At 53.6% G+C, this 27,318-nt stretch overlaps 2 protein-coding genes across 3 annotated transcripts; one reads left to right on the forward strand and one right to left on the reverse strand.

Moving 5' to 3' along the window:
* Nucleotides 1-341: 341 nt before the first annotated feature.
* FAM43A (family with sequence similarity 43 member A) lies at nt 342-2,323 on the reverse strand. The gene is given in 2 exon segments (XM_088132628.1): nt 342-2,055; nt 2,058-2,323. Coding segments are annotated over 2 exon segments (1,338 nt in total). The 5' UTR covers nt 2,161-2,323; the 3' UTR covers nt 342-820.
* Nucleotides 2,324-3,768: 1,445 nt separating this feature from the next.
* LSG1 (large 60S subunit nuclear export GTPase 1) lies at nt 3,769-26,446 on the forward strand. 2 transcript variants are annotated; one of them, XM_088132627.1, is made up of 14 exons: nt 3,769-4,468; nt 4,593-4,713; nt 4,792-4,885; nt 6,568-6,654; nt 8,513-8,599; nt 9,500-9,560; nt 17,298-17,474; nt 17,888-18,295; nt 19,313-19,414; nt 19,861-20,003; nt 21,186-21,310; nt 21,961-22,040; nt 22,699-22,887; nt 24,821-26,446. In XM_088132627.1, exons 1-14 carry the CDS (start codon nt 4,253-4,255, stop codon nt 24,848-24,850), a joined length of 1,920 nt encoding a protein of 639 aa, XP_087988753.1. In that variant the 5' UTR covers nt 3,769-4,252; the 3' UTR covers nt 24,851-26,446. The 2 variants fall into 2 exon arrangements, with proteins under 2 accessions (XP_087988753.1, XP_087988752.1); XM_088132626.1 differs by lacking the exon at nt 24,821-26,446 and adding an exon at nt 23,301-23,609 and having other exon boundaries at nt 3,773-4,468.
* Nucleotides 26,447-27,318: the final 872 nt, after the last annotated feature.

Consider the following 27,318-nt stretch of genomic DNA (forward strand, 5'->3'; position numbering starts at 1 on the left):
GGCACCGTGACCAGCTGCCTCCTTGTCCCGAAAAGGTTGCAGGATCCAATCCTGCTGGAGGTGGAAACTCCCTGCCTTCTTATTCTTTACCTCAGAAAAGCTGCAGGAACCAGGCAGCTGCAGACTGGGGAGGGTGTCCAATGCAGGCCCCCCACCCCCGAAGATAAGGGGGGACTCCAACAGGCAGTGCCAGCCACTTCCCAATCCAGGGCCCCAGTGGGACTGCCAGATGCCCAGCTGGGCTGAAAACTGGAGGAGGGGGCTCCCCCCCGCCTGCTGAGGGAGGGGCGCAAGGACCAGGACCCTCCCTGCCCCGGCTGCCCTGGAAGCACAGCAGGGCCTCTCTTCTAGTCTTCTTTTATTGTGTGCGAAACAAACCAAGACAGCCAAAATCCGGGGGCCCCCAACGACAGGGAGCAGCGACTCGGGAGGTGCCAGTGAAGATCCACAAGGTCCAGTTTCTTTTTGCACAGCAAAAGATCCCGAGAGTGCGGGGGGGAGAAGAAGGGGGGCTCCTGGGGAAGAGCGCCCCCCCTCCCGAGCCTTCCTGCAGAAGATGCCCTCCTCCCAGCAGAACAGGAGCCGCGAAGGAGCCCCGCCCTTTCCGACGCCAAATTCCACGGCTGTAAACAAGCGCGCCCCTCCCCCGCCGCCAGGACCAACGTTTGGCCGCAGCTCCGGGGAGGGGGGGCAGGCCGACCGCCGGCGCCCACCCCGGGCCGTTCTCCGCCGGGCCGGGCCGGGCCGGGCCGGGCCGGGCCGGCCCTCTTTCCGGGCGCCGCCTGGGGACCCGCAGAGCCGCGGCAGGGAGCGGGTCTCGTCAGCCGCAGTCGGACTCCGGGCTGTGGCAGGGCCGCAACGGCTCCTCGCCGCCGCCCTCCTGTCCGTTGCTCTCGATGGAGGACTCGCTGCCGGTGCTCTCGCCCGAGAGGAGGCGGGTGACGCGCAGGTCGGCGCGGAGCAGCGCCACGTCGTTGCCGATGGCCAGCTCGCCCAGTCCGCAGATGAGCTGCGCCAGGCTGGGCCCCGCGGGCGCCGCGCCGTCGCCGTCGCCCTCGTCCAGCGGGGCCAGCAGCTCGTCCTCCTCGTCCTCGTCCTCGCCGTCGCGGGCCTCGTCCTGTCCGCCGTTGGCGCAGCCCGGGCCGGCGGCGCGCTCCTCCAGCTCCTCGCCCAGCGAGTCCTCGGTGATGGAGCCCAACTTGGGCGCGCTGCGGCTCCGCTCGACGGGCGGCTTGTAGCAGCCGCCGGGCCCGTGCAGGAGCAGCTTACGGAGCGGAACCAGCGGGATGGCGCCGTCTGCCCCGGGGCCCACCTGCTGGAGCTGCTGGTGCCGCGCGTCGGCGCGCTTCTTGAGGCGGCGGAACTCGGCCAGCGCCGCCGCCGAGGTCTGGTACAGCAGCAGCGCCATGGCGCGGGCCTTCTCCGCCTTGGAGACCAGCACGGCGTGGCAGCGGAGCAGCACCGCCTTGTGCTTCACCTCGTGGCGGTAGATCCAGGCGAAGAGGCGCGGCAGGCGCGGGTCCGCCACGCAGTAGGTGACGCGGTGCAGCAAGTAGAGGTGGCCCGGGCGGCAGGCGGCCTCGGCCGCGACGGCGGGCGCCATGCGGATGCCCTGCGGCCCGATGGTCAGCTTCATCTTGGTGCCGTGCCGGCCGGCCTCGCTCTTGGCCCAGATCTTACCCACCGCCACGTCGGTGCAACCCTCGCCCTTGGCCTGCAGCGTGGTGGCGTTGCCCAGGTAGAGCGCCGTGTAGGTGGGCGCCTCGCTACTCACGCGGAACTTCTTGCGCTTGGAGCGGAATAGGCTGCCCACTCTGGAGAGGGCGCTCTCGGCCGGGCAGGCGCGGGCCAGCGAGCCCAGGGCCGCGGAGCAGGGCAGGCTCCCGGCGCCCGCCTGGCAGTAGTCCTTGGCCTTCCCCGACGGCGGAGGGGAGGCGCCGGGCGGGCCCACTTGCTGCAGCCGCTCTCGCCGCCGGCGCTGCTGCTGCTGCTGCTGGCGGTCCTCGTCCGCGGCCAGCAGCTGGAACTTGTGCCTCTTCCAGGGCAGCATCGCGGCGCTCCCGACGGCGCAGCCAGTCCGGGGCGCTGCTGCTGCTGCTGCTGCTGCTGCTCCCGCTCCTCAGCTGAAGGCGCCCGTCGCAGTCCCGGCCGCCCGCGCATCCCGAGGGACCGCCGGGCCGGGCCCCTCCGCCTGCCGCCGCGCGCGCGCCCGCCGCCGCCACCCCGTCGCCATCGCCGCCGCCGCCGCGAGCGTTACATGCCGGCCTAGCGCCGCTCCGCTGCCGCGCCTCTGCTGGCGCTGGCTGGCCGCGCCGCTACATATAGGCCGGGCGAGGGAGGCCGCTGCGCCAGGAGGCGGCGCCCGCGATGCCGGCAGCGAGCCGAAGGGGAGGGCCGAAGCCGCCGCCGCCGCCGCCGCCGGGAGGGGCGGAGGATGCGGCCGCGGCGGCGCCGCCGCCGGCAGCAGCGTTGGGGACGGAGGGCTCAGCCGCGATCCCCCGCCCTGCTTGCTCCCCGCGGCCCCCGGAGCCAGCGCAGGTGGTCCCCGAGGTCACTAGCCCGGCAGTCGGGGCGGAGGGAGCCTGGCATTCTGTCCTGCCATTGGTTTTCCCGGGTCGGGCGGCGCCTGGAATGAAGGGTCGCGCTATCGGTGCTTTGGAGGCCTCCCTCCGAAGAGCCCCCCGCCGCGCGCACTCTGGAAAGGGGACTCCGACCCGCCGCCCAGCTGCGAAGCAGCCCTTGGGTTCGCCTGCTCCCTGCGCCGCCACCCCCTTGGGGAGCTGTCCGGCGGGCCCAGGTGTAGGGGGAAGCCGCCTGCCGCTGGCGCTCCCCATCCCGCGTCGTCCACCATTGGGGTCACTGCAAGACGTTCCCCTTGGACAAGCATCGCCCGCTTGGGCCATGGCCATTGACCGGGGGGGGGGCGGTTTAAAGCGCGGCGCGGCGCCGTCCAAGTTGGCTGGACCGGCCTAACAGGCTCACTGTTGCACAAGGAGGGCTGGCGATGCCAAGAGACACGGACAAAACGATTAGCAACACTTCCTTGGCTGGCTTCTTCACCTATTGTGTTTAGCAAGATTAACCACTCCTGAACATGCCTGTCTGTTAAGGAGGATTACACTTCCGTGTTTAAAAGGAAGATTTTCAGAGGAAAACTGACCATCTCAAAACATGTTCGACTGCCTGCTTGACCTGGTTACTGAATTAATCCATATGTTGATTAATTCGTTAATTAACCCATATAATGAACAAGGCTGGGTTTGCTACAACACTCTAAGCCACAGTTAATTGAATAACTTGTAAGCCAAGTCTTTGTGTTAGTCTTTCTGTGGCCTCCTCGAGTGCACACGTTTACACAGCTTTGGGGTCACAGCCACGGTGACCAACTTTCGCCTCCCGTGTGGTGTGAACCTGCCCCAGCCGGCACTTCTGAGCAGGGCGTACTGTGGCATTCTGGTTCCCTGGCGGCTTTCCCAAAGGCGCTGGCTACCCGTGGCAAGCTCCGTCGCACGGGCCGGACAGCTGAGCGCACGCCGGGCGGCGCTCGGCCTGGGCTGCGGCGGGAAAAGCGGGAGGGGGGAGCGCTGCGCATCCCGCCCTGAGCTGCCAAACGAAGGCGGGACGGGCATCCGACGAATAAACCACCCGGTTACTCCTCGGGGCCCAGTAAGGGTTGCCTGCTGAGCGGCCCCTGTCGGCTGCGGGGGAGGGGGGCTTGCCGCCCGCTCAAGGAGCCTACGGAGGCACCTCCGCTCCCTTGCAGAAGGCGGGCGGGGGCTCCGGCCAGGCCGGCGGACGCTGGCGGGAGGCGGGCAGGGGCGCGGGAGGCAGGGCGCCGCTGCCCTTCCTCCGCCGTTCCGCGGCCCGGCCCACCCCACCCGGCGCGCTCTCCCTGGGCCGCGGGCGAGGTCCGGCGCTGGCTCGGGGCGGTGGCGCTCGCCCGCGAAGACCCGCATCGGGGCAGCGCGAGGCCGTGCTCAACGCAGGCCGCAGCCCCTTCGGCCTCCGTCTGAAAGCGACCACGGAGGCCGGCCCGGGAGCCTCGCGCCCGCCCGGCGGCTCAGCCTCGCTGGGGGCCTTAGCGGTCCCCCGGCTGCTTCGGGCTTCCTCCTCGGGGCTCGAGCCCCTAGTCCTGCTTGCCCTTCTCCGAAGCTTCCTGAGGAAAGCCTCCGCTTTCGGAGAAGAGGGGCCGGGCCGGGCGGTCGCCGGGGGTGCCGCCGAGGGCTTTCCCCGGCGGCCCTTCAGCGCCCCCATGAGGCCGGCACCGAGGCCGCCGGAACTGCAGCTCGCGGGGCGCAGTTTCCGCCCGGGGCCTTCGCGGAGACGCTCTCGGCCGCGCCGCCCATTGGCTGCGCTCCGCCACGTGCCCGGAAGCTGCGGGCGCGCGATGGGCAAAAAGCAGGCGGCGGGGCTGGGGCGCTCCCTCCGCCGCGGGGGCCGCGCGAGCCGCGCGGGCGGGGCGGGATGGGTGAGCCGCGCCGCTTCCCTCCTCCCCTCCCCGGGGGAGGCCGCGGGGCGGGTGGGGGTCCCGGCCTTCCTGTCTGCCGGGGAGCTCTCGCGGCCCTGCGGTAACGGCGCGTTTCCTCCCGCAGCGCCACGCGAGCGAGCTGGGCGACGGGGGCCGCGCCGCCCCGCCGCAGTCCGTGACGGAGCAGAGCCCGCTGGAGGCCTTCCTGGCGGCGGCGGAGCTGGCGGGCGCCGCGTTCGTGGCAGGTGAGGGCCGCGCGGGAGGGCCGCGGGGGCGCCCCTTCCCGCCCCTGCCCGCCTGACGCTGACGCTTTCCGCCCGCAGAGAGGCTGGACGTGCGCCTGGCCCCCGGCGAGGCCGCGGAGGGGGCCGGCCGGCGGCGGGAGCAGGAGGAGCGCGCCCTGCGCATCCCCAGGAGGTGCGTCTCGCTGCGCCCGGCCGCGCTGCCTGCGGGGGCGGGTGCCGGGTGGGGGCTTCGGCCCCAGGGAGGCGGGGGACGGGGGAGAGGAAGCTGGGCGCTGCCGGGCTTGCCCTCCTGGCGGCTGCTTCGACCGGACCCTTTTTGCACCCGCCGCCGCCTCCCTCGTCCTAGACCTGGGCCCTTTCCTTCTCCTGCCCAGAGGCAGAACTTCACGTTTCTCCCTGTTAAGTTTCATCCCGTTTGTTCCAGCCCACTGTTCGAGCCTGTCTAGATCTTGTTGAATCTTCTCTTTCTTCTGAAGTATTAGTCCCTCTTTCCAGCTTTGTGATCGTTTGCAAATTTGATACTGATGTTATAATCAACTTGCACAGTGATAACACCTCTGTTTCTTTATCACTCAACTAGATGTGAGTTTGATAAAGTCGTAGACAACTTTGATAATGTAAAAACTGTTGAAAGTGTGTCTCATTTTGTATGTTTTCACCCTATCAGGGTATCTGTGAGTTTTGCTTAATCGTGAACAGTAGTTTGAGTATAGAGCTTCGTTTTATATTTCGACTGTAATAATTGAGAGAATGAGAGCTTGTGGACTGTCCTTCATTCCAGCAAGCCTTGAAATCAAGAGTCTACTTTGCATGCCTGCAGACTGTTTCCTCCTGCAGTTATGAATAATGGCAGACATGACTTGGGCATCAGCCATCTTTTCCCTGCCCCTTTCTTCTGGGTTTTTAGAAAACAATTTTGCCTGATTAAATATTTTTGAGAATTCGACAGTTTGTGATGTTTTGTGTTCTTGAGCTGACCTGTGTAAAGTGTTGTGTTAACATGGATCTATGCTTTTGTGTATACTTCTTGGGTGTAGCATTGATGATAGGAAGGGAATCCTTTTGGTGAAATCTTTGTACTTGGGGAAACAAGGCCAAACGTGTTCTTAAACTTGCCCTGCCTCTTTTTTTAGGCCACCGAGGAAGGACTTTATATAGGGCAGGGGGTTGGGCTAGAAGATCTCCAAGGGTCCTTCCAGCCCTAGGATTCCCTGATTCCACAGCTCCCGGAGGCAGCTGATGTCAAAAATGGACAGCTCTCTTCAAGCTAAATTTCCCCCACTTGTTTTGCTTTTCTGCTCTTGCACTTGCTCTTTTTTCTCCCTTTGGGCAGGATTCTATGAAATCTGTCCTCCCATGAGTTTTTGATAGATACAAAATGTTTGGTCTCTGTTCCTCTTTCCTTCCCTGTTCCTTTTAACTGTTTGTTCTCAAGCAGTAATGGTGGCTGGTAAAAGTTAGTCCCTGTCTTCCCTGAGTGGCAGGAAGAACTGCCTGAAAGGCTCTCCAACCAGAAGGGCACTTCCCAGCCCCTTTGGCTTTCCTTTCTAGTCTGGGTGAACTTCAGCCTTTCCTCTAGCACAGTGTTTTTCAACCTTGGTAAGTTTAAGATATGTGGACTTCAACTCCCAGAATTCTCACAGCTATCTGGGGAATTCTGGGAGTTGAAGTCCACACATCTTAAAGTTGCCACGGTTGAGAAACACTGCTCTGGCAAGTTCCTTTTGGTTTCCGTTAAAACCCATTAAAATTGTCTCTCCCAAGGTCATTTTCTGCATTGGAGCAAACGTTTCTTTGTGCTGCATTCATCAGGCTAATGAACCTCTTTTCTCGTTTTGTGCTTGGTTCTTCCAGGCCTGCATGGGACAGACAAACAAGCCCTACGGCGCTGAACCAGGCTGAAAGAGACAGCTTCCTGAGGTGGAGGAGGCAGCTTGCTTGGTGCGTCTCCTCTCCTGGTGCTGGCTACAGAGTCAGCAAGGAGCCCCTGGCCAGCCTAAGTTAGGATGCTCCAACTACAGAGGGAAGATAGGAAGCAGAGCACGCAAGGCTCATCTTGTATTCACAGCTGTTCTCGTGTGAGCCCTTGCAGCATGCACTGACCCTCTGTGGGTATCCCCCCCCCCCAAGGTGACACAGTCCTGAAAGGTGGAGGGATATTCAGCACTCTTGGATCCACAGTCAGTCAGTCTCTTGGCACCGTGGGAAAAGTTCTAAGTTTGCTGATGAAAATGTGAAAGAAAAGTTCATCCTTTATTGAATTCCTCCTGGGAAGCAGTCTATTTAACTGAAAGAAAGATGAAATATTTCCCAGTAATTTGTCTTCAAAATGGGAGGGTTGTCTTATATTTGTTGGAGAGACAGCGATGGAGGCAGCTGAAGTTTCTTTGTCTGTCTACTCATCCGTTTGGAAGGGAGCGTCTTAAGATCAAGGTTGCCTTCTACCTGGGCAAAAGGGCGGTGGGTCCTCAACCCACGAGCATTTTGGAAAACTCTTGAAGTGGAAGAATGCAATCAGCATCAGAAATTATACATGGATGGTGTTCTCAACAGGCAAATGCTTTCATTGAAACAAGTGTCCTTATGGCGGCTGTAGGCAGATCCCAATCAATAAGCATTGTAAAATGGAGGCATGTAGAACAAAGGGTCTGGTGATCTTAAATCTTTAGCAGGCTTCGTGTGAAGCCAGAAAAGGCCCCAGAACTCTATCCAGTCAACCTCAGGGTGGCCAACGTACTTAATACTCCTGCCTCCTATTTTCCCAACAACTACAACAACCCTGTGAGGTGAGTTGGGCTGAGAGAGAGCGACTGGCCCAAAGTCACCCAGCCGCCCTTCATGCCTATATGACAGCTGATGCCAGTAGGTATTTTGCTGTAATGGATGTTGGTTTGCAGCAGTGGCCTTTCATGACCTCTTTTTTTTTTTTAATTATATCCTTAGGTAACAGGATGTCTGAGCAGTTTACAAATGTGAAAAACAGAGATTCCCAGACAGCAAGGCAAATCATAAGTTAAAAGCACATGAGCAAGTTTAAGAGGCATGGGTGAAGGAAATGTTTTTCCCTCTCAACAAAGAAGCCGATGGCAGCATGCTGGAGGCTTCTTTGAGATGGTTTTGCAAGTGTTGTCAAGGTCCTCTCAATACCTTGAATATCCTTCGTCTATTCAGATGCCTCACACAGGAGGAGGTTTGCTCGTTGAACAAGATTAGCCAAAATGAAGCATTGCATCGTATCTGTTAAGGAAATTTACTCCTGTGCTTGTTCTTTCCTTGTCATGGCCCATCTTTAAACTGAAATCAACTAAAAATAAAATAAAAACCTATAAATTATAGCATTAAATAAAATTCAGATAGCAGCAAGCTTTTATGAAATGGCAGAAACAGAGCCCCAAGGGCAAAGTTAGCAAATGAATGGACAACAGTGTTTCCCCAATGGAAAAGACCCTGTTCTCTGTGGCCTCCATCTCTTGTGGGGGTTAGGGGGCCCTCTGAGTTGCACCTCTGGGGAAAAACTGGCAGACGTCAGAGTCAGGAGAGAAATTTTGGTTATGTGTCCTCCTGGGTTTAGGGTCAGCCCTCTCATGCAGCAAAAGAGTCTGTGATGATGGACAGAGAATCAAAGCTGTTGCTCTTTGCTCTTTCAGATCTGTTTTTTATTCTGCAAGATTTATGTCCCTCGAGTTGGTAGTGGCGTTCATTAAAGAAATAAAAAATGTCATTGTAGGTAGAAAACCATGTTTGAATGAGAGTGCTTTCCTAAAATCCCATGACTATTTCTTCCCCTGCACTCTTACAGGCTAGAGGAAGAGGAGAAACTCCTGTTGACCCCATTTGAACGAAATTTGGATTTCTGGCGTCAGCTCTGGAGAGTCCTTGAGAGAAGGTAACGCTTGACAGTTGTTCTTGGCTTCCCAAGATCCCTGCAGGGAAGGCCTGCAGAGGATGGTTCGGGCTGATTTCCACCTCTTCTTCTCCTTGGCTCCGATGAGCTGGAACACTTGCTCAAATTATCTGTAAGAAGAACGCGCTGTGCCTCCCCACCCCCAGTTCCTTCTCTGCCTGGCTCTTGAGGGCATGGCCAGAGTAGGGACTCCACGTGGATTAGTCATTGAGGTTTCTGAGCCTGGTTTGTTCTGTGCCCCTGGAGAAGAGCTTCCCAGTAAATGGGGCTGCTTCAGTGGGGCCACTTTGGTTTCCCCGGGTGAAGAATGTGTGTCTCCTCCTCTCCATCCTGCAGGGGTGATCTCGGTATGGAAGTGGGGAGGTTACTTGGCAAGCAGATAGATCTTCCCTGGGATCTCCTGGAGAACCCCCTCTCCCTCCTCAGGAAGCTGGAGAGCTCAGTGCAAAGCCTGGTCGTTAGCAGCGCAGCCCGTCCCTGCTCTGACTGGGGCAGTCCAGCCCCCCTCCCAGAGTCAGGCAGGCTCTCTCCCTGGATGCAGAGGCTGCCGGTCAGAGCGAGGGCAATGGTTGCTGCCTGCCCGCTCTGAAAAGGAGCCTTCTTGTGGGCCAGGATGCTCCTTGCCGAGGCTGAGCCCGGGGGCCGCAGTGAAGTGCTCCTGCCAGCAAGGAACAGACTTGGGAGCAGGTGGGGAGTTGGGCTGCATTTGCCTGCCTGCAGGCTTTGCGTGTGGTGGCTGCATGCTGCCTCTGGGCTCCGCTCTCGGACCCCTCATGCCAGAGCCTCCCCGAGCCCTCTGTCCTCAGGGAGAGTGAGATGGGGATGAGCTCAGGTGTGTGCCTTAGCCCGGGGGGATAGCGCATCTTGCCTTCTCTTTTGCAGTGACGTTGTGGTTCAGATCGTGGATGCCAGGAACCCCCTCCTGTTCAGGTGCCATGATCTGGTAGGTAAAACAAATTGAGGTGCCTGCATGAAGCAGCAATTCTACTTAGTGCATGGGAAGCCTGCTAAAAAATCACCCATGTTTCAAGCTGAGGGAGCTACGTTGATGCTGATCTCCTCCCCCTGGCCAAAATTATAGTGGGGATACAGTAGACTAGTCCTCGCGTATGTTAGCGATCATGGGTATTTTGCCTTCTTCAAAAGACTGCAGCTCATACAAATTACAGGTCAGAATGAAGCCCGTGCAGGGAATTGACAACTCTTTGGAGACAGGCAGGACATTTCAAACCTCCACCAGGTTCGGTGCTCTGAAGGCAGGTGCACTTTTCCCGCCGGCACACTGAATTTGGAAACTGCCACGTGATTTCAGATTGGCATATCTGAAACAGTTTGAAAGGCTGGTGGGGAGAACCTGGACAGGCGTAGCTACTCGTGCAGAATCAGGAAGCTTTGCCTTCTGCCAGATTTCAGGGTAGTTGCTCTTCTGAGATGCAGAGAGATCTCTGGACCCAGCCCCAGTTCTCAGGTTCAGTGGAAAAGCTGCAGAAGCCTTTGCGAGCTCAAGAGCTGATGAACTTTCCCAACTGAGAACCTGGAAAAGTTGTGTCCTTCTGTTCAGGAAGGGCTGGGTCAGGCCTCTCAGAGTCCCTGTGCATCTGGGCCTGAAGAAGGCACGAAGGCCGTCTTCCAGATGCTCTCAACAGAGCAAAATGTGCACATTCAGTGTCACAATCTGGCTCTGTTCACACAGCAACCTTTCCAGGTCAGCTGAAGGCCTCACAGAGACATTTGTCCATGTTTAGCCTCGCTTAAGTTCTTCTCTGGCTTTGCACATTAGGCCAACTCAGCTCATCTAGTTAGCTTGCGGTTCAAGGAATTCTGTAGACCCAGCAAATGAATTTAGTCAAAAACTAGGCTACTGACCATAGTATGAGAAAGCTGGAGTGACTCTAGATGGCCTGGGGTGGGGTGGGGTGGTGACGGCTGGAGGTGACTGAGCGAGGGAACTGCTGCCTTCACCAGAGTTCTTCAGCCAGAGCCCGGATGGTCATCCGTCACTAATGGCCTGACAGATCCTGCACTGACCAGGGGTTGGGGCGAGATGACCTCTGACATCGCTTCCAACCCCTTCCAGCTCTTTTACAGAGCCCTTGGTGATGCTGACTTCTCTCCATTGCTGAAGCCACGTGTCCTTCAGCTGAGTAGGCAGGGCCGAGCGCTTTCTTCCGGCCCCCGGGGCATGAAGCACTCCTTTTGTGTGGCTGTGCCTCCTAGAGGAGCACTGTTGCTGCAGGACCAAAGTTGGTGCCACGTGCAAGAGTGAAAGAGGAACAGAGAAAGGGAAGATGGCAGGGTGACAGGACAGGAGCCATCTGGAAGCCACGCTGGGCCAGTGCTCAGAAGGAGGGAGCTGCCCCTCCCCAAGGCCCTCTGGCCAAGAAGTGGGGCTGGGGGAGCCCTGAAGCGGCAACTCTGCAACGTCAGACCAAGCATGCCCTTCCGTGTCCGCAGCATGTATCACGACAACGGAACAGGGACAGGAAGCCAGAGGCACCAGGCTTGGGCAGTCCTGAACTGTGATGCCCTTTCAGGGATGAAGAACCACCACAGGAGCCACAGCAGGGCTGGGAACTCACAGGAAGCAGTCCAAGGGACCCTACCACAGTTCCTGAATGGCACGGAGGCATCTGGAGGAGAAAAAGATGGCCAAGCCAAAAGGAGCCCTCTTCCCACGTGATAGCAAGAGGACTGCAAAGCAGCCCATTGGATAAAGTGGCACGTTGGAGGATAGGAAGCTGCACCAGGGGGACCAGAGGGCCCACTTGGCTCCAAGGGACCCCTAGGAAGCCCGGTTCCTCCTCTGAGAGGGCAGAAGGGCATCGTTAGGCCCATTCCAGCTGGTGAGGCCTCTGAAGTCATGATCAGTACATTTGTGGATGGATGTTAGGTTCAGCCCAAAGAACTCCACGAGACAGTACAGGTCTAGTTCGATAGCTTTTATTAGCTTCCAACCACAAGACAGAATCCTGCCAGACTGAATCTAAACTTCTCAAGCCAGCAAGCAAAACCCCGCGAATTCCTTAGGGTGGTGCTAGTCTCATCTTCTTAACCTTCCCACGCTCCTGTTGGGGCCTAAGGCAATGCTTATCTCCCCAAGCATGGCCTTCACCAAACCATTCTATCACAATGGACTCCATTTTGCTGCAAGAACCAGTTCTTTGGTGTAGCCGTGCACTGCATTCTGTGGGTCAGACACAAGGAGATGGATTGCCAGTTCAAAGGCAGTTTCGCATCATGGGGAGGGGCCAAGGAGAAGTCACTGCCCACAGACCACAAGGGGATCCTTACCTGGTCTTCACAACAGAATGAGCAGCACCTGCCTTTCTCCTTGAGCCAGGAGCTTGACTCTCGATGGGCTTCCACTCAAGAACCAAAAGTGACCCCTCCAGGTCAGCAGAGAAGCAAAGTCCTGCACGATGCCCCACGAAGTATGTGGATGTCATAGATTGGATACCATTGCAAAAATGCTTCGTGGCCTTTTTCTTTTTATTCACCTTTGGCGAGAAGAGTGGGGAGTGGAGAACAAGCTGAACTTCAGAGCTCTAAACAGATTTATTAAGAGCAGAGGTTCAGAATCTAAAAATTGTAGAAGCTATTTTGCAGTGGACCTGCTGAGACTTTGCAGGTTTCTGTCAGCTGTACATCAGAGATTGCTCATTATCACCCCCAGTAGCCTCTCCCTTTTAGCATCAATTACACGTGCACAGTCCAGTTTTCACCAAGGTGGACTATTGGCAGGCAAGGAACATCCATGTAATACGCACCTTTGGATAACCTCCAGGGCAAGATACACAACATAGAGTAGAGCATGGGTTCATGTGGAACCAGGCCAGGAGCTCACTGACACCATTCAACAAATATTTCACCTGGGTTTTCACAGAGAAGTGAAAAATTTTCTGTCACAAGAACTAATGGACAAGATGCAAAGGGGAGCAAGAAAGCCTGTCTTCCTCACAATCTACATTTCATGAAACTGACAGCATCCAGGTGTGCTGGTCACAACTATGGGCCCATGTCCATTCATGCCCACCACAGTGCTGCTATCTAGCAAAATGTCGATCTGACTGAAAACCGTGGAATGTGATCCATTGCTCCCCTGGGGGCTGGAACCAGGGACAGGTGAAGCACACTGTTCCAGGGATGGAATGTTCCAGGGTTCCAAGAACATCCTGTTTTTTATGCCTGGGCCACGTCCAGACCATGACAAATCATTTCCTGATCCAGAAGATTAATTTTTAAAATTGCAAGCAAGCCCTGGAGATTGGTGCATTCAGGGAGGAAAACTGAATGTTACGGGGCGTTGCAGGTAACTAGCTGAAAGCCATAAACCTGCCAACAGGGTTGCCACTCAAAGAACTGACCAGAGGAGGTGATCAGATCAGTAGAGATGCCAACCTCTGTCATTAGGGGACCACTGGAACAGATTGGTTCATGGTTCATAGTGACAGCATGAGTAAGGCTTCCCATCCATCAACTGGAAATACAGAGTGTATGCACAGTGTTTAACAAAAGCCTACATAAATCACCAGAGGACTTAAAAAGGAGACTGACTCCTGAAATAGACAGAGAAGCATTTCTTATCCATCACAATTGAGGACATAAATCAGTAATTGTGAAAACAGAATGGCTGAACCAGCAGCATCTCATGGAATCTCTCAGCCTCTTACAATGGAATGGGGCATCCTGGAAGTTGACTTGTTAGTAAGTGCAAACAACAGTACAGGTACATCTCCATAGCCCTCATGCCTACTTGGCACGTTCCACTGATACCAACGCTGTTGAGGGTGTCCGCAGGATGAAACAACCAAGAGTCCTAGATGTCCTAATAGTACTACACTGGCTCTGGATTATGATAGACCTGATAGAGATGAGGAAAGAATGTCTGTGACACACCCTGATACACGCATATGTTGTCATATGGTCCAGTGTTGCATTCAGATCTGACTAGTTCCAGCTCTCTACATCAAAATTCAATGTGACTCGCGGTTCCACAGTAATCTGTTAGGCTTAGTAATCAACCCTATACATATGTATAGTCGTGTGTAATTAGGGGTAGCCTAGTTTGGGTCTGATGATTTATCGTTTAGTAATTGTAATGTTCGTAGTTAGTAAAGAGTATGAATGACAATTACAGAGCTAAAAGTGGCCATCTAGGCCATTGGAACAAAGTCCTTGCTTAGTGTAGAAATAAAGACCATTTACTCTTTGCTTTAAGACGTCTAGCGAAAGAAAGCCTAACATTATAATGGGCTATGTGGTTCCATTATCCCTCTGCTCTTATTTTTAGGATTATTTTTCTAATGATTGGAATGAAGGTATATTATGTTATAGCATTCCTGCAATCTGTTAAGAATGTAACCAAATAAAATGAAAGGGGATTAGTCTAGCAAAAGTTTTTCCTTGAGAAATCCATGCTGATTTCTGGTAATTACATTTTTTTCAAAGCGTTTTCAGATCATTCTCTGTGATGGTCTGTGGCAATGACCTTGGGAGACAGGAGGAGGATCCACAGTTTAGGCAACAATTTGATAAGAGGCAGCTCAGTCTGCAGATGGGGGAAAAGCATGGGAAACATTTTAGAAGGGACCCTCCCTAGCTTTCCAGAGACTAAAAAGAGGGGAGGGTCTTTTTTGAAATACTTCCCATGCTCCCCGCCTCCTGACTGAGCTGCCTCTTATCAGACCTAGGCTGCACATCTTCCTCCTGTCTCCCAAGGTCATTCACACAGACCATCACATTCTCTTTGTGATATGCTCTATCGATGATATCCATGTCAGACTGTCTGGTCTTTAGTTTGCTGCGTCTTGCTTTCTTGCCTTTGAAGAGAGAGACAACTTTGCTCTTCTTCGGCTATTTGGCACTTCAGTTGCACAGGGTTTTCAAAGATAATATAGAAAGGTTCATCCAATCCCTCAACTAGTTCCTTTAGTAACCCTCGGTGCAGTTCATCTGGTTCTGGGGATTTAAACAGGTATTCTCTGACCGTGTTTCTGTCAGTTCCAACCTTCAATCCTGCCCCTTCATCCAGCTCCTGAAGGAATACTTCATTTTTTTTTTTTAATGGTGAAGACTGAACCAAAATAGGCATTGAGTAGGTCTCCCTTTTCTTTGTTACCTGTTGGCATTTTGACTTCCCTGTTGAGCAGCTGGTATGCTGGTCCTTTTCCTTTTCTTTTGAGGGTATCCAAAGAACCCCTTTTTTATTCTTAGCTTGCTTCACCATGCTCATTCTGAGCTTTGCTTTCCTCACTCAGGTTCTACGGTTCTGGCACACCTGTCTTTCCTCTTCCTTTGTGACCTGAACTGTGCTCATCCTCATCTTGAGTTTCCTTTCTTACTATCTCCTCTTGCCAAGAGATCCTACTAATCATTGTTCTGAGTTTATTATGGTCTTCTTTTAAGCCCAAGATACGTATTTGACTATGCGCAATTTTAGTTTCCCTCAAGAATTCTAGTACTACATGGTCACATTTCCCCAATGTTTCTGCTACTTCCAGTCCTTTCACTAAATTTTCCCTGTTGGTTAGTACAGGGTAGCTGACCTTCTTGTGCCTCCTCCTGCCATTTGAAGGAGAAAATTCTCAGCAAACAAGTCAGGAATTCCCTGGGAGGACTATGCTTGGCAAAGTTTGTCATCCATCAGATGTCACGGGGTTATGATGTGTACAAATATAAGGTCATATAGCTGACATCATTTCATGTGACTGAACAGAGGGGGCTCCTCCCAAGGAAACAGGAAGGAAGTTCTTTTGGCTGTGACTTCCTGCCTGAAGAAAGTTCATCCTTTCACAACCGTGACTGCAGAATCATAGACTGAAAGCGTTTGATGGGACTCTGGAGATAATCTAGTCCAACACCCTGCCCAGTGCAGGAATCCACCACTGTAGCATCCCTAACAGATGGCCATATAGCCTTTTTGAAACACCTTTAACAAAGGAAAATATACCACCTCCTAAAATTTCTCTTCCATTGCTGAACAGCTGTTACTACTAGAAAATGTTTCCTGAGGTCCAGCCAAAATCGACTTCCTTGTAATTTAAACCCATTGTTTCTTGTTCTGGAATATTTCTGAACAATTCTACCCTGTGTTCTCCATAATAGCCCTTCAGGTATTTGAAGACAGCTTTCTTGTCTCTGCAGTCTTTTCTTCTCCAGTCTTTTTTTCTCCAGACTGAACATCTCCAATTATCCCTCATGGACTTTCTCTTCAGGCCCCTTATCATTTTGGTTGCTCTCCTCTGGACGTGCCCCCGGTTGACAATGTCCTTCCTAGAATGTGCTCAGAATTGGAGGCAGTGTTCTGGGTATCATCTGAGCAATGCAAGTTAGAGAGGAACAGTGACTCCTCTTCGTCTCGACAGCATTTGCTTTTTGTTGTATCTGCATCACACCATTGGCTCACGTTTGGGTTATGATCCACCAAGGGACCCAGATCCTTTTCACATGCTTTGTTGCCCAGAATGGTCCCGTCTGTTTTTTTTCCTACCCAGATGTAGGACTTTGCATTTATCCTGTTGAAGCTCATCTTGTTGGTATCTGCCCATTACTCTAGCTTGTAAGATCCTCCTAAATCTTAATACCGTCCTGTTTGCCATCCCTCCAAAGTTGATAATCATCTAACCTCTTATAAATATGTGGAAGAGCACAGAGCCTACCGGTATGCTGCTGGACACTTCTTTCCAGCTTGACCCAAAATCACTGAAGTGTGTTCACTGGGCAGCCATTCCCTTCTTTTGCTAGCTGTTTCTGTTATCTCCACTTAAACACAAGTGGACCTTTGGGGAATAAATGGGAAGAAGGCTGGAGCTGAGGAGCACCGTCCCCATCATCTGTTACTGTTCTAGCAATGGGCCCCTCCCATCCTTTTTCCTCCACTGATTACTGATAAGCCAAAAGGCCCTTTTTGCTGCTTTTGGCTTCGCTTGCAAGCCTCTGTTCCTTTTGTGGTTTAGCCTTTCTAACTTTTTTACTGCATATACTGAGTACTTGGTGGACCATCATCTTGGGTATTACACCTCAGTTTCCTAAGCTGCCCCCCAATTTTTTTTCAATCCATTTTTCCATTCTGAGTTCTGTTGTGTTTGTACTTCTGCTATCATACTTTTGAGTGGTTCCCAGTTCTCCTGTGCTTCCTTTGACTTGATGATTTCTGGCCATGGGACCTCACCTAATACTTCTCCAAGCTTGTTGTAATTGGCTCTCCTGAAATCTAGTGCATGTGTACACCTATGCTTAGGACAATTGATCCCCTTGTTTTTTCTTCAGAATTCTAGAAAATTCTGAGGAAGTTTTGGGATCTTGCCATCTTGGCTAAGTTGGTTTTTATTATGTCTCTCCTCCCTGAAAGTTCTGTAACAAGGCCCAGGAGGGCGTTATCCAGATCTTTTGCCTGGCTTGGCAGTTGATAACACACCAACCCAGTATTAGCTTTGTTTTGTCTCCTTTATATTCCTATCCGAATGTTTTTCGCTGGATTCTGATGTTCAAATTCTTGGGTCTCAGTCCCCGTGGGCACTTCTTTTGCATTTATTGCCACTCCTCTTCCAGAAGGATTCTTCGTATTAAGTCCAACCTCCAGTCCTTCTTCATAGCACTGTTTAAGGTGTCGAGACTCCCTCACTTTATTCTCCTGTGTGAATTTGGTGATGACGGCCTTTGGTTGTTTTGGATCTTGCAGGAGTGCTATGCTAAAGAAATCAGTCCTGAGAAGGAGAACCTCATCCTGCTCAACAAGGCTGACCTGCTGGGTGAGCAGCAGCGCTCTGCCTGGGCGCAATTCTTCGAGAAAGAAGGTGTCCGAGTGGTCTTCTGGTCGGCCTTGGCAGAGGGAAAGCGGCTGGCGGCCAACGCTCAGGTAACAGTGGGTGGTTGTCTGTGGTGGCTTGTGGGCTATCAAGCACAGCTTGGCCTCCCAAAGTCAGGGTTTTATGTGGTACCCAGAATATTTTCAATAAACTTTCAGCTGATCCAGGTTCCCTGCCATATTAAGTGCCTTGCATGAATTCACTTTACTGACTTGGTCTTCCTGCCCTCTGCATCCCCCATCCCCAGTCTTTTTTTGGTTTCTCACTTGATGGGGAATATAATCTATCTGAAAGACCAAGCGTCATCTGGTAGCCAGGCTACCTCAGTGTGTAATGTCCTTCGGTCTCTTGCAGTGGAATATATTGAATGGAAACTTGGTCTGTTTGGGGAAAAAGCTGGTACTGGGAAGGTCTCTTGCAATCATATGCAGCTTCTGATAAGTGTCCTGTTTCCTTTGCTCAGGAAGTGGAAACAGTAGAAGTACTGGACCCAGTTGACAAGGGTGCCAGCCAAAGGGAGGAGCAGACAACCAGCAGAGAGACAGAAAGCCCCCTCGACTCTCAGCAGGAGTCTCCTGGGGGCAAAGAGCGAGATAGTGACACAGAGGAAGACTGTGATGTGTATGAGGACTGTGAAGAGGAGGAGGAGGAAGAGGAAGCCTGGCTGACCTGCTCTGAAGATGGGGACAGCAGGACCGCCATTGTGCCTTTGGGGAGAAGCAGGCTTGAGGTCCCACAGCCAGGACCATCTCAGGATCACCCTGTCAGAAACAGCAGCTGCTTAGTACAAAGAGATGAACTCCTGGAGATATTTAAAACAGTTCATGCTGGGAAGAAGAAGGTCAAAGAGGGGGAGCTCACTGTTGGCTTGGTGAGTTAAAGGTTCCGCTGAAGGCTGCTGTTTTTTGGGAAGTGCTGGGGAGTGAAGTCCTACCTGGTCTGGGTACAGAGTTGGGCAGAGCCCCTGATGGAGGCCAGCCAGTGCTGCTCCCAGGAAGTAGTGAGACAAGAGACAGCGTGCAGTTCCTTTCCAGGTCCCAGATGGGCTCAGCCAAAGATGAAGCTTCAAGATGGTTCTTGGGGAGGAGTGTGGACTGTGCCACCAACATTGGGAAAGGCTCCTTGAGGGTGGGGTGGGGGAGACGGAGTATTTTTCCCTCACTGCTGAGTTGCTGTGACCAGCAATGGCTTCAGGAAGGGATGTCCAGACAGGTCTTGGGACTACGCTGTGCAGTGGCTTGGGGGCTTGTCTGGGGAACTGGATGAAGGGAGGGAAGGGGGGCTCTGTTTTTCTCCCTCCCCTCCTGCATTGCTCTTTATATAATCTTTAAAAACATGCCTTCAGCTTTGCTTCTCCAGTTTTTGTTCCCAGACTTCCATTTTGGCTTATTTCTTCTTGCACACCTCATCTCCCCTCACACCCTGTTGAAAAAATGTGACTTTGTGCCTTTAAATTTCTAGAGCTCCAGACTCAAGAGGGACTTGAGTCCAAGCTCCTGCTAAGCGCAGAAATCCTGATTCAGGCATCCCCGAGAGCCTCCTCTTGAACACACCTATGGAGGGGGAGCCCGCCTGCCTCTCTTGGCCACTGATGATTTGGCAAGCGTCTCGTATTCTTAGGAATGCTTTTCTTTGGGGACCTGTCTTCCTGTAGCTTACATCCATTACTCAGTCCTTGCACTCTGGCGCAGGAGGAAGCCAGTCTTGCCCTTCTGTCTTCGGCTTTCTGGAATTCTTAAAATATTTCCTAAGAATACACTTTATTAAACTAAACTAAAAGAAACAAGTAGTCTGCTCTGTTGCAGCTCATACAGACATGACTCTGCCAAGCTCGTTGGTGTGACCAGTATCTCCTCCCTCCCTCCCTCCCTCCCTCCCTCCCCCCCAGGTGGGCTACCCCAACGTAGGGAAGAGCTCAACCATCAATGCCATCCTTGGGAAGAAGAAGGTGTCTGTATCTGCCACTCCAGGACGCACCAAGCACTTCCAGGTACTGCGAGGAGCTCACTGGGCTGATGGCCAGAGACGCTCTCCTCCCTCTTCCTGCTTGGGTCACCCATAGGCAGTGGGCCCCCCCGCCTCTCAATCTGGGAAAGGCCTTGCGTCTCCCGTGGAGGTGTCTCCCAGGGGCTGCCCCAGCGCAGGTGTGTTTCGGAGTGTCCAGTCTGTCGGCTCCCGTGGATTTCCTTTTTTGCTCCCTTGCGAGGGAGTCCATGTGGGTTGCCTTGTTCTTCTCTCCAGAGAGCCCAGGAGATGAAAAAGAGGCTCCCCGCTGAGCATAAAGGAAGGGTGAGAGGGCAGAAGACCTGGCATAGAAATGCTCAGTGGGGCCCTCTTTGCTCTGCTGTGGAGAAAGCCCCATGCCCTCGGTCTGCCTGCTCCCTCTTTCCTCCATGCCTCGCCTGCTCGTTCTGAGCCTGGGTTGTTCCTTTGCAGACGCTCTACGTGGAGCCTTCTCTTTGCCTTTGTGACTGTCCTGGCCTGGTGATGCCCTCCTTTGTCTCCACCAAGGCCGAAATGATTTGCAGCGGCATCCTGCCCATCGATCAGATGCGGGACCACATCCCCCCTGTCACTCTCATATCCTTTGTCTTTGTGCACCGTGGCCGGGGAAGGGAGGACTAACGGGGGGTTGTCCGGAGAAAGAGAAGCCTGCTGGGTGGGGAGGGGGGACCTGCTTCTGGATGGAAGGACTGCAGAGGCGCACGAGGGAGCCTTGCTGGGGAGGATGAGCTGTTTGAACCTGGAGAGGAGGTAGGATGGAGGCTCCAGACCTTCCTTCCTGGTTCCAGGAGCCGTGCTTTCAGCTGAATGGCACCTGGCTGTCCAAGCTGGAGATGGGCAGGAGTGGGACAAGGAGGGAGGACCACGAGACGGAAGGGACCTGGATGGCTGAGGGGGAGGGCCGAGCCCAGATCCAGAGAGGCAGTTGGGGAGGCCTGCACGCCAGGAGCATTTGGTCATTTGCGTGCCTCCCTTCCTTAAAAGAGTCTTGGGGCAGCTGGAGGAACTGCTAAACAAGATGCATAATTACCTGGAAGAATGGGCAGAATTGGGCAGAGCTGGGCGATGGGTCACAGTCCAGATGAAAATCCATTAGGTGATGCACTGGTGGCCTGGGAGAACAAAGTGCCCCAAAGATGGTGGGAAGGATCTTTTTCCAGACTACTCCGGTGCCAGCATGGAGGGAGGAATGGCAGAAATTCATAAACGAGCACCTGCAGGCCTGGAGAGAGCCAGTGGTGCGTGTGGGGGCCAAAAACCCCAGCCGCCCAGATCTGCTGACAGGAGGTGCGTTAGGGGCGATGGCGGGTAACTCAGTGAAAAGGTGGGCCCAGAATGCGGCTGCTGTGAAAGGGCAGTTTCTGTTTTAAGGACCTTAAGGAAAGAACTTGTGAATGAAGCTGCCAATATTCTGAAGCCTTTATATCATTTGTGGTGCAGCTTTGCAGGCTTTAAAGTGGGGTTGGGACAGTCTTTCTCTTCAGGAATTCATGCTGGACTTTATCAAGTCAGTTTCCTGAATAAGAGAGGTGGTTGGCCTTTTGAACCTTTTTCTGGGGCCTCTGGCTGGAGAAGGCCAGGGTCCTTCAGGTCCCTGTTGTTTGGAAACAGCTGAAAGGCAGAGTGAGAGGTGCCAGCATTCGTCCAAATGGTACTAGGCTGTTCTAGAGTTGGGAGGGGAGGGGAGGTGGTGGGAGCCTGCTCTGCTCACTCTAGAAAGAGGCACCTACACCGAAGATGGTTCCTTCACTCCCTCACGTCTGCCAACGGATCTCTCGGCCCATCTTGGAGGGGACCTATGGAATCAGCATCATCCGGCCGTGCGAGGATGAGGACCTTGACCAGATGCCAACATCAGAGGAGCTTCTCTCGGCCCTCGGCCGTGAGTGAAGACCACCTTGGGTTTCCATGACAGTGCTGGGGGGCAGGATCTTTATGTGTGGGTCCACAAGCTCCATGGAGAGAGGGGCAGTGGCTGCAGCTTAGGCCACTGGCCTGGACCATGACCTCTAGTGTTGGTGGGGGAATGCAAGGGTGCGTGAGATGTGGCTTCTCCGTGGTGCATGTGTAAGGCTTGGAGCTGGTGAAGTGGGAATCTCTGATTCTCACACCAGAGAAAGCAGATTTGCACATGGGACAGAAGGCAGAAACCTTCTGGGCTGGGAACAGGCAGCTTTCTGGCTATGACTCAAAAAGGGGAGGAAGAGTCCCAGGGGACCGTCATATGCCGAGGGCTGGATTCTGGGAAAGTGTTAAAGGGGGAATGTCTCTGTTGACACAGCTTCCTCCTCCTCAGCAGTAAATCTGATCATATAACCCTGTGTCTCCTTGGAAGGGGGAGTGCGGAGAGTTTACCTGTTGTACTGGGTACAAAGCCTCGATAGGGCCCTGATCCTGGGCTGGGCTGTGCACTGTGCTGGCCCCCTTGTCTCCCCAGCAAAGGCCCTGGTAACTGGGTTTGCTTTCTTCCCCTGAGATTCTTGTCCTGCAGGTGTGGTGACCCCCCCCTCTTTCTCCCTCCCGTCCACACAGGCATGAGGGGTTTCATGACAGATCACGGGCAGCCAGACCAGCCGCGCTCAGCCCGTCATGTGCTGAAGGACTATGTCACGGTGCGTTCTTGGGCGTCTGAGCAGTGGGTGCCAGGCACGGAGCAGAACCTGGTTTATAACTTTTCAAAAGTGGAGGGTGGGGAGGGTGCATCCTGTTGTCACCTTTGCTTGCAGTTGTGCTTGACCAGGAGGTCCCTGCACCTTTGGCCTGGCGGGAGGCAAAGACAGCCCCCCCCCTTCTCAGTCAGGAAAGAATTGTTGTAAAGAAGGGGAAGCCTCATTTCACTCCAGTATTTCTGATCCAAATTGGAAGATGTTTCCTACACCAGACAAATAGAAGTTGGATATATGCAGCAATGTTAGCCTGTGTGCACAGGCTGGGTGCAAGCATTACACTCAGTCGTGGCTTGCCTGGTTTACAGAAGTGGCTGGTTTTACTCAAAGTGCTGTTTTAGAAACCTCACCTTCTTGGTCCCCACGTTACCCTTAGCCCGAACCGAACTACGCTGGTTTAGCCTGATGGGTGAACCCAGCCAGAAAGCAAGGGGTACCTAGAAGATGAGGAGGCCAAGGAGCAGTGAAATGCTCACGGCTGGATCCGGGGCAGGGGGTCACCCAGGGGTGCTTTGGGGCCTGTGGACGTGCCCTTGCTCTCCCAGGCCGAGGTCAGGGCCCACAGGTGACGCGCAGCCCCCTCCTCCCCGGCCTTCCCCTGCAGGGCAAGTTGCTGTACTGCCACCCGCCTCCAGGCATGGATCCCCGGACCTTCCAGCTCGGGCTTGAGAGGCTTCGCCCAGGTAAGGCGGCAGCGGCAGCAGCAGCACAGCGCAATGAGGAACAGCAGTCTGGCCGGGGTCCCAAGGCGAAGCAGATCGACAATGCGGTGGACTTGGCCTTTTTCCACCAGGTGAGGCGGGGGATGTCCCAGGCGGCGGCCCTGGCCCTGCTGCTCTTTGCGGTGGGTGGGTGTGCTTCCCAGAGCGCAGAGGCCATGTTTTGTGGTTTAAGTGTGGCTCCATCAGCTGCAGCCAGCTGAGCAGCAGGAAGGCGCATCTGGCCGGGAAGGCTGCCCGGAGAGCCTCTTTCCAGGTCTCGGGGGCCTGGAGCTGCGTGGCCTCGCCCCATCCCCTCCTGTCGCTTGGAGCAGCGTCAGCAGCGGCCCCTCATCTCGCAGGGCTTCTTGGAAAGCTCCACTGAGCTTGCCCTCGGCTGCCTGGTGTCCGCTGGCCGGCCCCTCCAGCTGCGGTGTGGGGCTAGGCCTTTGCCTGCCCCAGGTTGCCTGTCCCTGGATGGGGCCTCAGGGCTGTGCCTGTCTTCAAGGAAAACATCCGGGCCCTGACCAGAGGCAGCCAGGCTGGAGTGGCCTACAGGTCAGGGATGGCCGCCCACGACCCTTCTGGACCTGACTTGGCCGACGGAGCAGGGAAGCCTTGGAAGAGGCACAGGAACAGGAACAAGAAGCAGAAGCTGCGCCGTCTCACCAGGCATCTGGAGGCGTAACGGCAAGGAGGCTGGAGGGGGAGTAAGGGCAGTACCCTCTGGGGGAAGGAGCAGCCTTTGTGCCCAGGGGCTCAGCCAGGGTGAAGTGCCAGCTGAGGCTCTTGGCAATAAAAACCTTTTTCAATGCTGTCTCTTGGTCAGTCTGGCTGTATCACAAAGGTTATGTCCTGAATCATTCTGAGCTACTCCCCAGGTAGTGTCATCTTTCTCAGTACTGCAGAGGAGCTGCTGGTCTCCTCTCAGCGTTTTTCAAGTCCTGCCTCAGTTGGGTTCCCCCTTTGACCTGGTGGATGTATCATGCTAACCTAGTTTCTTGAAGAAGCCATGATGACCTTAGCAGCACACTGTGCGAGTCTTGCTAAAAGCCCCAGCCCCCCCTTCAGGTTGAAGGCTCCAGGTTACCTCCAGGTTGGGGGCAGGCGCCTCCAAATCTACTTGCAGGGGAGGGGAGGGTCTCCATCTCCTGCTTCAGAGGCAGCTGGTTGGCCACCATGGAAGACAAAATGCTGGACTGATCCAGCAAGGCTGCTCTTAGGTTCCGCAATGGGCTCCAGCTTTGTGGCTGCCCTGCTGGCCCTTGGCATGGGGACCTTTCAGAAGCCCGGAGGCAGTACGGCTCCCCCTTTTCCATGCCCAATTTGGGTGGTGCAACAATTGCCCCGCCCTTGCAGGGATTCTCACCAGTTGGGCTTCTGAGAGTCATCAGTGGAAGGTTCTCGTGCAGATGCCACAGTTGACCCTTGCTTGTTGGCCTCCGCCTGCAGCTCCTGCTCTCTCCCCCACACGGAGGAGCTCTTCCACCAGGATTAAGCACCGGGAATTCCAGAGCGAGAACGAAGTCTGTTTCCTGTTGGGTGGATGCGAAGGGGGAGGGAGCAGGTGATGCGGACAGTCATGCAAAAAAGTACTGAACACCCCCTGTAAAGTTTTTTTTTCTTTTTTAACATGTGGACATATCAATATTTTATCTTCATTATATAAAGGTGTTCCAATTGAACAAAAAAAAAAGCCTCTGAAAAATTGACTTTGCAATTGTTTATTCAACAATAAATTAACAGGTATGCCATTTCCTTCTGTGGAAAAAGTAAGTTCACCCTTATTTCCCCCTTCGGCAGAAACAACCTCAAATAGGCATTTCTTATACTGTAATTGTCTCTGGTCTCTGACATCCAACAGAAGGAATTTTTCCCACTCCTCCATGTAGAACTTTTTCAGCTGTGCGATATTTGAGGTCTCTTGCATGCACAGCCTGTTTCAAATCACCCCATGGCACCTCGATGGGATTTAGATCTGGGCTTGGATTTGGCCGTCCCAGAATACTCCATTTCTTTTTTTTTCAGCCATCCTTGGTGGATTTACTGGCATGTTGAGGATCATTGTCATGTTGCAAGATTCACTTTCGGTTGAGCTTCAGTCTTCTGACGGGTCTCACGTTATCCTCAAGCACCCTCTGCTACAACAAAGGACTCACAGCGCATTCTAGGGCGGTGAGCTGCCCAGGCCCTGATGCAGCAAAGCAGTTCCAAACCATAACATTTCTCTCACCACGTCTTACAGCTGATACCGAGTTCTGGTGAAATGCTGCCTTTGGTTTTTGCCAAACACACCTTTTGGTACCATGGCCAGATAACTCTCTCTTTGCCTCACCTGTCGGAGTGCTTTGTTCCAGAGGCCCTGGCCTTTGTGCCTAGGTCTTCATGAGCAAACTTTAGTCTTGCCCTGGTGCTCTTTCTGGACAGCAAAGGTTTCCTCTCGGCACACCTCCCACATAGATCTAATTTGTGCAGCTTCTTTCCAGTGGTATGCATTTTGACATCAGTAGTGGCAAAAGCAACTTGTAGGTCATGTGATGAAATTCCAAGTTTCTTAGAGACTTTTTCAGCATCTTGCCTCCTGCTCTCGGGCTGAACATGCTGAGAAGGCCGGACCTGGGCAAGATGGCCATTGTTTGAAATCTCCACTTGTAGATGATCTTCTGGATGGTGAAATGAGTGATGTCCAATGGTTTGGCAATCTTTAAATCCCTTCCCAGTTTCATAGGTATCTATAACCTTTCTGAAGGCTTCAGAGAGCTCTCTTGATGTAGGTGTGGTGACATCACACACTTCAACAAAAAAATGCAAATCAAACTCAACATCTGAGGTTTCAACAAGATGGGTTCCTCCAAGATCCTAAGGATGTTTTAATAGTTTGCACCTAATTCTAACTAGGTATTTGAGGTAGTGATAAATGTAGGGGTGTATTTACTTTGTCCATATGCAAAATTTGTGCTTACGTTTATTTAGATTATACAATGGACTACAAAATGTAAATGATGCCTTTTTATTATATCCCTTTATCAATATTGTTGAAATTAAGATCAAATATCTGTATGTTGAAATAAGTTGAAAAAGTCTAAAATTTCAATAGGGTCCACTTAATTTTTCATTTGACTATATACTCTTCCTACGAAAAATGCCCCAGCATCTGGATTTTGTTTGTGCCAAAACCTGGAAGAAGCATCCAGGACTGCTGAACTGTGGTTGATCTGGACTGCACTGGTTTCTTCCAGGTTCCAAACAAGGCCTTTGCCCTTTTTGTGACCACCTGCATTGTCATCTTTCCAAAAAATGGGCAGGCAACAGTGTCCTGCTGGCTGTGATACACAGGGCCACTCTGCTGGCAGTGCAGAGACATGTCCCAACTGCCAGTGAAGCAGACCCCTGAGCAACCGCAGGAGGCAAGTTGTCCAGCTGCTTGTGAGCTGGAAGACCCTGGAGAAGCCAAGAGCCCCGGGAGGGGACCAACTCCACCCCCCCTCCTGAATCTGCTTTTCTTACTGAAATGAAGGAACAGATTCTCTAGGGAGACCCTCCAGCTGCTGTGTCCATCTACCCAATGGTGCCCTCTGGGTTTATTGGAGGCTGGTGGTGGCAGCTTGGCACCGCCAGAGGTTTTGGAAGGGCCTTGCTTACCTTGCAGCACAGCAGAGCTGGGCCATTGCGCTTGACCTTGGACTAGCCAGCTCAGCGCCAGCGCTCACCCTTCCTCCGTGGTGCTGACAGCAGCTGTTCCCGCCCAGCCTTGGCACCCTGGGGCTCTCTTCCTGCTTGCCGCTGAAAATTGGCAGCCATTTGCCAATTTGATTGCTGTCAATTTGAGCCCAGGAGAGAACAAATGACTGACAGCAACATTGTTGAGTTGAAGCTGCTTTGTAATGTTTGGACAGTTCACCTGTGCTTCACTGAACTGAGACATACAGAGTTTGCAGATGGCTTTGCAATTTTGTAATGGCAGAAAGTGAAGAAGAACTAAAGAGCCTCTTGATGAGGGTGAAAGAGGAGAGTACGAAAGCTGGCTTGAAACTCAACATTAAAAAAACTAAGATCATGGCATCTGGACCCATCAGTTCCTGGCAAATAGAAGGGGTAGAAATGGAAGCGGTGACAGACTTCATTTATTTGGGCTCCAAGATCACCGCAGACGGAGACTGCAGCCATGAAATTAAAAGGCGCTTGCTCCTTGGGAGGAAAGCTATGGCAAACCTAGATAGCATATTAAAAAGCAGAGACGTCACCTTGCCGACAGATCCGCATAGTCAAAGCTATGGTTTTTCCATTAGTAATGTATGGCTGTGAGAGCTGGACCATAAAGAAGGCTGAGCACCGAAGAATTGATGCCTTTGAACTGTGGTGCTGGAGAAGACTCTTGAGAGTCCCCTGGACTGCTAGAAGGTCAAACCAGTCAATCCTAAAGGAAATCAACCCTGACTGCTCATTGGAAGGACTGATAATGAAGCTCAAGCTCAGATACTTTGGTCACCTAATGCGAAGAGAGGAGTCTTTGGAGAAGACCCTGA

Source organism: Python bivittatus, unplaced genomic scaffold (genome assembly GCF_059951505.1).
Source record: "Python bivittatus isolate LINGU-HERP-01145 unplaced genomic scaffold, Pbiv_v1 ctg000980_np1212, whole genome shotgun sequence".
NCBI classification, from domain to species: Eukaryota; Metazoa; Chordata; class Lepidosauria; order Squamata; family Pythonidae; genus Python; species Python bivittatus.

Coding starts and splice junctions, on each gene's coding strand:
- LSG1 (XM_088132626.1), top strand. CDS start 4,253: ATGAGGCCGGCACCGAGGCCGCCGGAACTGCAGCTCGCGGGGCGCAGT. Junction 18,296..19,312: donor GGGAGCTCACTGTTGGCTTG/GTGAGTTAAAGG, acceptor CCTCCCCCCCAG/GTGGGCTACCCCAACGTAGG. Junction 20,004..21,185: donor CACATCCCCCCTGTCACTCT/CATATCCTTTGT, acceptor TTCACTCCCTCA/CGTCTGCCAACGGATCTCTC.